This window comes from Hyperoodon ampullatus (genome assembly GCF_949752795.1).
Source record: "Hyperoodon ampullatus genome assembly, chromosome: 20".
Lineage (NCBI taxonomy): Eukaryota > Metazoa > Chordata > Mammalia > Artiodactyla > Ziphiidae > Hyperoodon > Hyperoodon ampullatus.
Genome location: NC_136933.1, coordinates 2,421,343 through 2,434,270, shown reverse-complemented (window position 1 = coordinate 2,434,270; position 12,928 = coordinate 2,421,343). Strand labels below are relative to the sequence as shown.

Sequence of the window (12,928 nt, the reverse complement as noted above, 5' to 3'; positions counted from 1 at the left end):
CAGTATGGGTGAACCTTGAAAACGTTATGCTAAATGAAAGAAGCCAGTCATGAAAGACCACATTTTGTATGATTCCATTTATGTGAAATGTTCTGCATAGGCAACTCCATAGGCTTTAGTAAATTAAAAGTTTGTTAGTGGTTGCCAGGAGATGGGTAGTGGGGATGGGAAGAGAGATTTGGGGAGTGACTACTAATGGATATGGGCAGCTTTTTGGGGTGAAGAACATGTTCTGAATTTAGGTAGTGGTGATGGTCATACAACTTTATCAGTATATGAAGAATTATTAAATTATATAGTTCAAAAGGGTGAATGTTATATGAAGTATATTTTAATAAAGCTGGTAGTTTTTAAAAAGTTATAGTAAGTTGATACTCCATCATATTAAAAAAAACCCTCTTTTTTGCTACTTGCCCACTTTTCCATAGTTTTATTTTTATGTTTTTGTATTTCAGAGTCTCTTATTGATAGTTTTATTTGATACTTATTTTAACAAAAATTATGTAAATTGAAATGGAAGTTTCAATTTCTTATGACTAAAAGACTTCAGGTGTTTAAATATAAATAATTCTAGAAGAAATTTTTATCATTCTTAGCAATGGAAAATTGATTAAAAGCAGATAATGTTGCAGGTATTTGAATTCACCAAATCATATATTAAAAAACATTTTTGTTCTTAACTGATGATTAAATTATGTCCTCTTTTAATTTTGTTAAAAGCAAAGAATTGGAATCACCTGACGTGGAAAATAATTTTTTACCTAGTCATTATTCATTCATTTTCTCAAATCCTTGAAACATATCCCAAAAAAGCCTTGCAAGTCATATCAAAATGACTATTGATTATACTTGTTACATTTTACCGTGGGGCACGTTGTTTGATCTGATATACTAGATAAGGATTGGGAAAATTGAGACATTGTCTTTTTCAATGTAATGTTATTTTCTATTATGTTATTTCTCTATTTCAGTATAGTGTATTTTCCATTAAAGTTCCTTTCTGTGCTTTAAATTTTCATCAAAACTTAGGACTGCAGGTGCAATTTATTCAAATTATAGGAAATATCTACCAAATACATTAATTGGCAAAGCTAGTTATCATTGTTAATACATTCATCCAGTCTATCATGTAAGTGTGACTATATGCCCTCTTTGCTGATGGAAGAGGCAAAGTTTTTAACAAAAGTTATTTAGCACTTTCCCTATAATTAATCAGCTAGCACACGTTGGACAGATTGTTCCATGTTGTAAGGCAGAAGGGCAGTTGTGAAAGGAGAAGTGGGAAGCGACTACTTTTTTTTTAAACATCTTTTTTAGAGTTTAATTGCTTTACAATGTTGTGTTAGTCTCTGCTTTATAACAAAGTGAATCAGCTATACATATACATATACCCCATATCTCCTCCCTTTTGCATCTCCCTCCCACCTTCCCTATCCCACCCCTCTAGGTGCTCGCAAAGCACCAAGCTGATCACCCTGTGCCATGCGGCTGCTTCCCACTAGCTATCTGTTTTACGTTTGGTAGTGTATATATGTCCATGCCACTCTCTCACTTCGTCCCAGCTTACCCTTCCCCCTCCCCGTGTCCTCAGGTCCATTCTCTACATCTGCGTTTTTATTCCTGTCCTGCCCCTAGGTTCTTCAGAACCTTTTTTTTTTTTTTTTTTTTTTTTTAGATTCCATATATATTTGTTAGCATACGGGATTTGTTTTTCTCTTTCTGACTTCCTTGACTCTGTATGACAGACTCTAAGTTCATCCACCTCACTACAGATAACTCAACTTTGTTTCTTTTTATGGCTGAGTAGTATTCCATTGTATATATATGCCACATGTTCTTTATCCATTCGTCTGTCGATGGACACTTAGGGTGCTTCCATGTTCTGGTTATTGTAAATAGAGCTGCAATGAACATTGTGGTACATGACTCTTTTTGAATTATGGTTTTCTCAGAGTATATGCCCAGGAGTGGGATTCCTGGTTCGTATGGTAGGTGTATTTTTAGTTTTTAAAGGAACCTCCATACTGTTCTCCACAGTGGTTGTATCAATTTACATTCCCACCAACAGTGCAAGCGGGTTCCCTTTTCTCCACACCATCTCCAGCATTTATTGTTTCTAGATTTTTTGATGATGGCCATTCTCACTGGTATAAGGTGATACCTCATCGTAGTTTTGATTTGCATTTTCTAATGATTAGTGATGTTGAGCATCCTTTCATGTGTTTGTTGGCAATCTGTTTGTCTTCTTTGGAGAAATGTCTATTTAGGTCTTCTGCCCATTTTTGGATTGAGTTGTTTGTTTTTTTGGTATTGAGCTGCATGAGCTGCTTGTATATTTTGGAGATGAATCCTTTGTCAGTTGCTTCATTTGCAAATATTTTCTCCCATTCTGAGGGTTGTCTTTTTGTCTTATTTATGTTTCCATTTGCTGTGCAAAAGCTTTGAAGTTTCATTAGGTCCCATTTGTTTATTTTTGTTTTTATTTCCATTTCTCTAGGAGGTGGGTCAAAAAGGATCTTGCTGTGATTTATGTCATAGAGGCTTCTGCCTATGTTTTCCTCTAAGAGTTTGATAGCGTCTGGCCTTACATTTAGGTCTTTAATCCATTTAGAGTTTATTTTTGTGTAGGTGTTAGGGAGTGTTCCAATTTCATTCTTTTACATGTAACTGTCCATTTTCCCAGTACCACTTATTGAAGAGGCTGTCTTTTCTCCATTGTATATTCTTGCCTCCTTTATCAAAAATAAGGTGACCATATGTGCGTGGGTTTATCTCTGGGCTTTCTATCCTGTTCATTGATCTATATTTCTGTTTTTGTGCCAGTACTATACTGTGTTGATTACTGTAGCTTTGTAGTGTGGTCTGAAGTCAGGGAGCCTGATTCCTCCAGCTCTGTTTTTCTTTCTCAAGATTGCTTTGGCTATTCAGGGTCTTTTGTGTTTTCATACAAACTGTGAAATTTTTTGTTCTGGTTCTGTGAAAAATGCCATTGGTAGTTTGATAGGGATTGCATTGAATCTGTAGATTGCTTTGGGTAGTATAGTCATTTTCACAATGTTGATTCTTCCAATCCAAGAACGTGGTATATCTCTCCATCTGTTTGTATCATCTTTAATTTCTTTCATCAGTGTCTTATAGTTTTCTGCATACAGGTCTTTTGGCTTTTTATGTAGGTTTATTCCTAGGTATTTTATACTCTTTGTTGCAATGGTAAATGAGAGTGTTTCCTTAATTTCTCATTCAGATTTTTCATCTTTAGTGTATTAGAATGCAAGGCATTTCTGTGCATTAATTTTGTGTCCTGCTACTTTACCAAATTCTTTGATTAGCTCTAATAGTTTTCTGATGGCATCTTTAGGATTCTCTATGTATAGTATTATGTCATCTGCAAACAATGACAGCTCTGTTTCCTCTTTTCAGATTTGGATTCCTTTTATTTATTTTTCTTCTCTGATTGCTTTGGCTAAAACTTCCAAAACTATGTTGAATAATAGTGGTGAGAGTGGACGTCCTTGTCTTGTTCCTGATCTTAGAGGAAATGATTTCAGTTTTTCACTATTGAGAACGATGTTGGCTGTGGGTTTGTCGTGTATGGCCTTTATTATATTGAGGTAACTTGCCACTGTGCCTATTTTCTGGAGAGTTTTTATCATAAATGGGTGTTGAATTTTGTCGAAAGCTTTTTCTGCATCTATTGAGATGATCATATGGTTTTTATTCTTCAGTTTGTTAATATGGTTTATCACATTGATTGATTTGCATATATGGAAGAACCTTTGCATTCCCGGGATAAACCCCACTTGATCATGGTGTATGATCTTTTTAATGTGCAGTTGGATTCTGTTCGCTAGTATTTTGTTGAGAATTTTTGCATCTACGTTCATCAGTGATACTGGCCTGTAGTTTTCTTTCTTTGTGACATCTTTGTCTAGTTTTGGTATCAGGGTGATGGTGGCCTCGTAGGATAAGTTTGGGAGTCTTCCTCCCTCTGCTATATTTTGGAAGAGTTTGAGAAGGATAGGTATTAGCTCTCCTCTAAGTGTTTGATAGAATTTGCCTGTGAAGCCATCTGGTCCTGGGCTTTTGTTTTTTGGAAGATTTTTAATGACAGCCTCAATTTCAGTGCTTGTGATTGGTCTGCTCACATTTTCTGTTTCTTCCTGGTTCAGTTCCGGAAGGTTGTGCCCTTCTAAGAATTTGTCCATTTCTTCCAGGTTATCTATTTTATTGGCATATAGTTGGTTGTAATCTCTCATGATCCTTTGTATTTCTACAGTGTTAGTTGATACTTCTCCTTTTTATTTCTAATTCTATTGATTTGAATCTTCTCCCTTTTTTTCTTGATGAGTCTGGCTAATGGTTTATCCATTTTGTTTATCTTCTCAAAGAACCAGCTTTTCATTTCATTGTTCTTTGCTATTGTTTCTTTCATTTCTTTTTCATTTATTTCTGATCTGACTTTTATGAGTTCTTTCCTTCTGCTAATGTTGGGGTTTTTTTGTTTTTCTTTCTTTAATTGCTTTAGGTGTTAAGGTTAGGTTGTTCATTTGAGATGTTTGTTGTTTCCTGAGGTAGGATTGTATTGCTATAAACTTCCCTCTTAGAACTGCTTTTGCTGTATCCCATAGTTTTTGGTTTGTCATGTTTTCATTGTCATTTGTTTCTAGATATTTTTTGATTTCCTCTTTGATTTCTTCAGTGATCTCTTGGTTACTTAGTAGTGTATTCTTTAGCCTCCATGTGTTTGTAGTTTTTACAGATTTTTTCCTGTAATTGATATCTAGTCTCATAGCACTGTGGTTGGAAAAGACACTTGATAAGATTTGAATTTTCTTAAATTTACCAAGACTTGATTTGTGACTCAAGATATGGTCTATTCTTGAGAATGTTCCATGAACACTTGAAAAGAAAGTGTACTCTGTTGTTTTTGGATGGAATGTCCTGTAAATATCAATTAATTCCATCTTGTTTAATGTATCATTTAAAACTTGTGTTTCCTTATTTATTTTCATTTTGGATGATCTGTCCATTGGTGAAAGTTCAGTGTTAAAGTCCCCTACTATGACTGTGTTACTGTCAATTTCCCCTTATGTATTGAGGTGCTCCTATGTTGGGTGCATAAATATTTACAATTGTTATATCTTCTTGGATTGATCCCTTGATCATTATGTAGTGTCCTTTTTTGTGTCCTGTAATAGTCTTTATTTTAAAGTCTATTTTGTCTGATATGGGAATTGGTACTCCAGCTTTCTTTTCATTTCCATTTGCATGGAATATCTTTTTCCATCCCCTCACTTTCAGTCTGTATGTTTCCCTAGGTCTGAAGTGGGTCTCTTGTAGACAGCATAAATACGGGTCTTGTTTTTATATCCATTCCGCTAGTCTATGTCTTTTGGTTGGAGAATTTAATCCATTTACATTTAAGGGTGTTATCGATGTGTATGTTCCTATTACCATTTTCTTAATTTTGTGGGGTTTGTTATTGTAGGTCTTTTCATTCTCCTGTGTTTCCTGCCTAGAGAAGTTTCTTTAGCATTTGTTGTAAAGTTGGTTTGGTTGTGCTGAATTCTCTTAGCTTTTGCTTGTCTGTAAATGTTTTAATTTCTCTGTCGCATCTGAATGCGAACCTTGCTGAGTAGAGTAATCTTGGTTGTACGTTTTCCCCTTTCATTGCTTTAAGTATGTCCTGCCACTCCCTTCTGGCTTGCAGAGTTTCTGCTAAAAGATTAGCTGTTAACCTTATGCGGATTCCCTTGTATATTATTTGTTGTTTTTCCCTTGCTGCTTTTAATATTTTTTCTTTGTATTTAATTTTTGATAGTTTTATTAATATCTGTCTTGGGTTGTTTCTCCTTAGATTTATCCTGTATGGGACTCTCTGTACTTCCTGGACTTGATTGACTATTTCCTTTTCCACATTAGGGAAGTTTTCAACTATAATCTTTTTCAGTATTTTCTCAGTGACTTTCTTTTTCTCTTCTTCTTCTGGGACCCCTATAATTTGAATGTTGGTGCATTTAGTATTGTCCCAGAGGTCTCTGAGACTGTCTTCAATTCTTTTCATTCTTTTTCCTTTATTCTGCTCTGTGGTAGTTATTTCTACTATTTTATCTTCCAGATCACTTCTCCGTTTTTCTACCTCAGTTATTCTGCTATTGATTTCTTCTAGAGAATTTTTAATTTCATTTATTGTGTTGTTCATCATTCTTTGTTTGCTGTTTAGTTCTTCTAGGTCCTTGTTAAACGTTTCTTGTATTTTCTCCATTGTATTTCCAAGATTTTAGATCATTTTTACTATCATCATTCTGAATTCTGTTTCAGGTAGGCTGCCTAGTTTCTCTTCATTTGTTTGGTCTAGTGGGTTTTTAACCTTGCTCCATCATCTGCTGTGTGTTTCTCTGTCTTCTCATTTTGCTTAACTTACTGCATTTGGGGTCTCCTTTTCGCAGGCTGCAGGTTCATAGTTCCCATTGTTTATGGTGTCTGCTCCCAGTGGCTAAGGTTGGTTCAGTGGGTTGTGTAGCCTTCCTGGTGGAGGGCACTGGTGCCTGTTTTCTGGTGGATGAGGTTGGATCTTGTCCTTCTGGTAGTCAGGACCACATCCAGTGGTGTGTTTTGGGGTGTCTGTAACCTTACTATGATTTTAGGCAGCCTCTCTGCTAATGGGTGGAGTTGTGTTCCGTCTTGTTAGTTTTTTGGCATAGGGTGTCCAGCACTGTAGCTTGCTGATCGTTGAGTGCAGCTGGGTCTTAGCGTTGAGATGGAGGTCGCTCGGAGAGCTTTTGCTGTTTGATATTACATGTGGTCGGGAGGTCTCTGGTGGACCAATGTCCTGAACTCGGCTCTCCTGCCTCAGAGGCACAGCCCTGACATGTGGCTGGAGTGCCAATACCCTGTCAGCCGCATGGCTCAGAAGAAAAGAGAGAGAAAAAGAAAGAGAGAAAGAAAAAATAAAATAAAATAAAATAGTTATTAAAATTAAAAAATTATTAAAAAATTAAAAATCATAAAAAAGAAAGAGCAACCAAACCAAAAAACAAATCCACCAATGATAACAAGCACTAAAAGCTATACTAAAAAAAAACAATAAAAAGCAAAACAAATAAAACCGACCGACAGAACCCTAGGACAAATGGTAAAAGCAATGTTATATAGACAAAATCACACAAAGAAGCATACACATACACACTCAGAAAAAGAGAAAAAGGAAAAAAAAAAGGAAGAGAGCAACTAAGTCAATAAACAAATGTACCAATGATAATGGTCTAAATACTAAACTAAGGTAAACAAACCAGAAACAAATTAGATGTAGAAAGCAAACCCCAAGTCTACAGTTGCTCCCAAAGTCCACCCCCCTCAATTTGGGATGATTTGTTGTTTATTCAGGTATTCCACAGATGCAGAGTACATCAAGTTGACTGTGGAGATTTAATTCTCTGCTCCTGAGGCTGCTGGGAGAGATTTCCCTTCCTCTTCTTTGCTCACACAGCTCCTGGGGTTCAGCTTTGGATTTGGCCCCGCCTCTTCGTGTAGGTCGCCTGAGGGCATTTCTTGTTCGCTCAGACAGGGTGGGGTTAAAGGAGCAGCTGATGTGGGGGCTCTGGCTCACTCTGGCCGGGGGGAGGGAGGGGTACGGAGTGCTGGGCGAGCCTGTGGCAGCAGAGGCCAGCGTGACGTTGCACCAGCCTCAGGGGCGCTGTGTGTTCTCCCGGGGAAGTTGTCCCTGGATCACGGAATCATGGCAGTGGCGGGCTGCACAGGCTCCCAGGAGGGGAGGTGTGGATAGTGACTTGTGCTGGCACACAGGCTTCTTGGTGGCTGCAGCAGCAGCCTTAGCATTTCTTGCCTGCCTCTGGTGTCTGCGCTGATAGCCGTGGCTCGCGCCCGTCTCTGGAGCTCATTTAGGGGGTGCTCTGAATCCCCTTTCCTCGCGCACCCCGAAACAATGATCTCTTGCCTCTTAGGCAGGTCCAGACTTTTTCCTGGACTCCCTCCCCGCTTTCTGTGTTGCAGTAGCCCCCTTCAGGCTGTGTTCACACAGCCAGCCCCAGTCCTCTCCCTGGGATCTGACCTCTGAAACCTGAGCCTCAGCTCCCAGCCCCCATCTGTCCTGGCTTGTGGGTGAGCAGAGAAGCCTCTCGGGCTGGTGAGTGCTGGCGGGCAACCGATGCTCTGTGCGGGAGCCTCTCCACTTTGCTCTCCGCACCCCTGTTGCTGCGCTCTCCTCCGTGGCTCTGAAGCTTCCGCCCCCCCGCCCAACCCCTGTGTCCGCCAGTGAAGGGGCTCCTAGTGCGTGGAAACTTTTCCTCCTTCACAGCTCCCTCCCAGAGGGGCAGGTCCCGTCCCTATTCTTTTGTCTCTGTTTTTTCTTTTGCCTTACCCAGGTACGTGGTGATTTTCTTGCCTTTTGGGAAGTCTGAGGTCTTCTGCCAGCATTCAGTAGGTGTTCTGTAGGAGTTGTTCCACATGTAGATGTATTTCTGATGTATTTGTGGGGAGGAAGGTGATTTCCACATCTTAACTCCTCCACCATCTTGAAGGTCTCTCTGGGAAGCGATTACTTTTAAGACACGCAGGTGAATCTGTTCTCAGGCAGATTTGTATTTTTTAAGTTCTGTATAAACACTCCCTTAGAACTATCTATGGTTTTGCATTCCTTTTAAAGTCTTTGTCTCCAGGAATATTCTCCACCAACTTGAAGAATACTGTTCTACCCCATTCTTATTCTTTTATGAATAAAATAGCCTTTCAGAACATGCCTTTTATTCATACGTGTATTGTGTGCAGGGATGTTACTATGTTGGTGAACTTTGTGTTCAAGTGAACTTGACCACGTTTGCCAGAAACTCCCTGCCTGTGCACTTGTCTTCTATCAATACATCCCTCTCCTGCACGCATGATGGGTTTCTGTTGGTGCCCATATTCAACCTCAGAATACTTTACAACTGGCAACTTATACTAGTTGATTGGAGCTGGCATTGGAGGTGATTCTCTGTCATAGCAATTTTATTAGTTTTCTCAGTCAGCACACTTGTATCTTTTCTCTTTTTACAGTTCAGATTTTTAAATTTTTGTTTATTAATGAGGTTTTCTTTGGTTAAACTTATTAACCTTAAGTCAGATTGGAAATGTGTTTGTAGACAGTCCTCCATGGGTCTCTTGCTTTTCTTATTTTTTGTGAACTGAAGTTTGGTTGCCTTTGATCTGGTTTGTCTTTTCAATGTAATTCCTATAGTGAGTATTGGAAGACTTAGTGATTCCCAGAGCAATGGTTAGATTTGCATATGACCTTGGAAGATAAGAGCTGGTTTCTCACTTTAGAGCAAAGGGGTAGGTATGGTTGCTGCCCCACTGCAGGGATTCACATTCCCAAATCTCAGGGCTTCTGCTGTGTGTGCAGGTGTCAGCTGGCCCCACTTAAGTTGCTCTGTGAAAATTGGGACTCAGGGAACTGGAGCAAGAAAGCACTGGGATTCTGTCCACTTCTGTTGTTGTGATAAATTCCTGTGGTCCTGCTTCTGACTGCGTTCAGCAGGTTGTGATAGACTAACTTGTTAGCTTGAAGTAGTAGGCTAAAATCTCAGGTCCTTCATCGTTCTTGGCAATAGGTAGGAAATACAAATAAAGAAGCACATAAATAGCTATCAGAGTTCAGTTCAGAAATGTCATTTTATTCATGTTTTTCCTTTAAAAACTACATTATATATTATTTTTATAAATGTAGCATAGATTTTTTCAGATTTTATCTTAGGCTAAAATAAAGCTTTAACATAATTTTGCTATTCATATTTAATGACAGTTTTAAAAGCATAATAAGCCATCTGTTTTTTCATATGCATATAAACTTGTATGTATATATGTATATATATATGCATATATTGGGGAGTGTGTGTTTGGTTTTGCAAAACCAAATCAATCTTGCTTTGCTTTATCACTAAGAAACTAAGAAATAATCTTAGTTCCACATATGCCATTATGATGTATTATTTGCCTCTATTCCAGAATATTGGAAAGAAGATGACCTGCCAAGAGTTCATTGCAAACCTCCAAGGGGTAGATGAGGGTGGTGATTTCTCCAAGGATCTACTGAAAGTAAGCATTGAAATACTGGTATTTATTTATTTATTTATTCATATATTGAAGTATAGTTGATTTACAATATTATATTAGTTTCGGGTATACAACATAATGATTCAATATTTTTATAGATTATACTTCATTTAAAGTTATTATAAAATATTGACTATATTTCCTTTGCTGTACCATATATTCTTATAACTTATTTTTTTTTATGCTTAGTAGTTTGTACCTCTTAATCCCCTACCCTTAAATACTGGTTTTTAAAATATGCTTACATTTTATACTTACCTTTTAATCTAAAATAGGCTAAGATCACTTAAGTATTTTGTTTTCTTCTTTTAGTTTTATTGGTGATGTTTCTGTTGGGCATTGTCCTTGATGTGTCAGACTGCAAAGTACCCTCTGATTAATAATTCCTAAAAGTCCACATTGTAATTGATAATACTGAGATAATAAGCAGATTTGGAATAATTGCTGGTACAAATAGTGGGCATTTTTTGATGTACTTGACTGTCAGAACTTGAGAAAGATCACAAAGGTATATTCCTTATGGAAACAAAAAGCATTTGCAGACACTAAAGGAAGGAATTCTGACTCTTCAGTTCCTAGTCAGAAATCCACTCAGGTCATCTCTGGAAAGAGATTAAATTAAATCTGAGTAATTGTAGATTTCCTGAATTATTTGCACTCACCTTTATTATTGGTAACAATTAGCATTTTTCCCCTCTAGTCAGATTGTTTTCTAGGAGACAGGAACATCAACTTTGGAATTCATAGCATCCTGCAGCAGTATAAATGAGATGTGCATTTGATCAAGTGATTGATAATGGATGTGAATATTTTAGAAGTTCAGGATAAGATGTGTATGTTGAGAATGTGATTTTTACAGATTTCTGTTTGATTCTAACTTTCTTTTTAAAAACTTTGTACACTTGTATATTTCTTTTGGAATCAGTTCTTTTGACTGAATTTGCTAAGAAGGGCAACACATTTGAATCATGGTATAATATGGAAATGTACCAGTTGAAGGATAAGTCCTTTATTATGTTTTTTTGTGACTTTTAAACTACATAATATGTAGAATCAAGTTCTGCCAGATTTGGAAAGACATATATACTTTGAAAAATGAAAGAAGGTGTAAAAATGGTATTATGAGATTCCAAGTCTTACTGGCTTTAATTGCAGCTCATTAAAAAATTATATTATGAAAAAAGCAGGAAGAAATGTATCTTCAGCTTACTATATAAGGAAGGTATTTTTAAAGCCTTTTCTTTATAGAATAAATGCTGCCGTTTCTGAAGCTACAATTCCAAATGGGAATGGGAAGTAAAAGGTGTTGGATTGAGACTTAATAAATATGTTCTGTGCATCCATGGAAGTTATACAGTAGACACATATTAACAGGTCTTTTTTCAGTCTGGTGGTACTAGCATGGAAAATAACAGTCTTTCTAGGAGAGGATTTGTGAGGCTTTTATCAAGTTATGTCAGAAATGAACATTGACAGGTATAATTTTTAGAGTGAAGCTCTTAGACTTTAGTGGTAGGCTTATGGTAACGTTTGTGACTGTGGGTACATACAGTGGGCAGATTTAGAGCATGTTTGATGGAGCTTTCTGAACCAAATGTAGTTAATGTACAGTGCAGTGGCTACCATTCACCTTGGGGTAAACATGTTCTTTGATTTAGTCAGCCAGGAATTTGCTGGATGATTTGTCGCGGTTGTACAATTTGAGATCACGTTTACAAATCTCAGGGAAAAATATGTGTTATACTGTTCTTTATTTACTGTGTGGGAAGATGACAGTGAAATGACACTGAAAATGACAGTGGCATTTAGCATGGAAATTGTCAAGTAAAATATTGATTGCTTTTTATAACAAACCCCAGCCACTCACCCATCCAAGAGGAGAGTTTTCCATTTCAGTAGAATCTGGATTTTATTGCAGGTTCTTCAAACCGTTGGTTTCATTTCACTCTTCTGTGTGGCCAGCCCTCTTCCCTGCTCCTTCTCCCTTTCCCTCCCTTTCTGCCTCCCTCTTTCTTCCTCTCTGTTTCTCTTTATTTCTGTCTTTTCCTTTCTCCTTTGTTTTCTCTTTGTCTCTTTCATATCTTTCTTTCTTTCCTCCCCTCCCACCAAAACTCTCTCTCTCTCTCTTTCAATAGCTATCTATTGAAGATTCCTTGTTGAGATAAATTATTGGGTGGAATATTAATTGGCATTTTGGGGGACAATATTATACACATGCCACACAGACAGATACGTGTGTACAGATAAACACAAACACGTTTGGTATCATCTTACAGGTTCTGAGTAACCCCTTTCTCTCTTCTGCCACCCCCTCCCCAACTTAAAAAATTACAGGCATGTCCTACATGCAGTTTAATTTATGACGTAAGATGTTTAAAGTTACATGGATCAAACCAATAAATGGTTATTGCTACATATTGACCTTATTACTTTTAAATTTCTTTGGATCAAAAGTAGCATCTGGATTTATGTCTGTTGTTCAGACTTCTTTGGACCAGAAGTAACATTTCGACTTACATCTGTTCAGTGTGGTTGCGTAGTCAGGAATATTTATTGAAGGTCCACTGTGTGTTCAGGTTGGACTTGGAGAGCATGTCAGAACCAAATGGGCCCCTGTCCTCAGAGATCATAAACTACTAAAAACGATGGAGGGTCCTTTCTCCCTTAACATGGACAGTTATTCCGTATTAAAATAAAAATATAGGGCTTCCCTGGTGGCGCAGTGGTTGAGAATCTGCCTGCCAATGCAAGGGACATGGGTTCGTGCCCCGGTTCGGGAAGATCCCACATGCCACAGAGCGGCTGGGCCCGTGAGCCA

General features: G+C 37.7%; 1 protein-coding gene across 7 annotated transcripts in view; it reads left to right on the top strand.

Annotated features, from left to right (window-relative positions):
* PSD3 (pleckstrin and Sec7 domain containing 3) overlaps positions 1-12,928 on the top strand; it is a gene marked incomplete at both ends in the record, with an annotated part of 563,129 nt that overhangs the window by 290,900 nt on the left and 259,301 nt on the right. For 6 of the 7 annotated variants that reach the window (XM_079726463.1, XM_079726462.1, XM_079726465.1 and 3 more), the window contains one exon: positions 10,003-10,092. In XM_079726463.1, coding sequence (XP_079582589.1) covers positions 10,003-10,092 — 90 coding nt within the window. Of the gene's footprint in view, positions 1-10,002; positions 10,143-12,928 lie in introns of all 7 variants that reach the window. The other variant, XM_079726467.1, reaches the window with a different exon arrangement.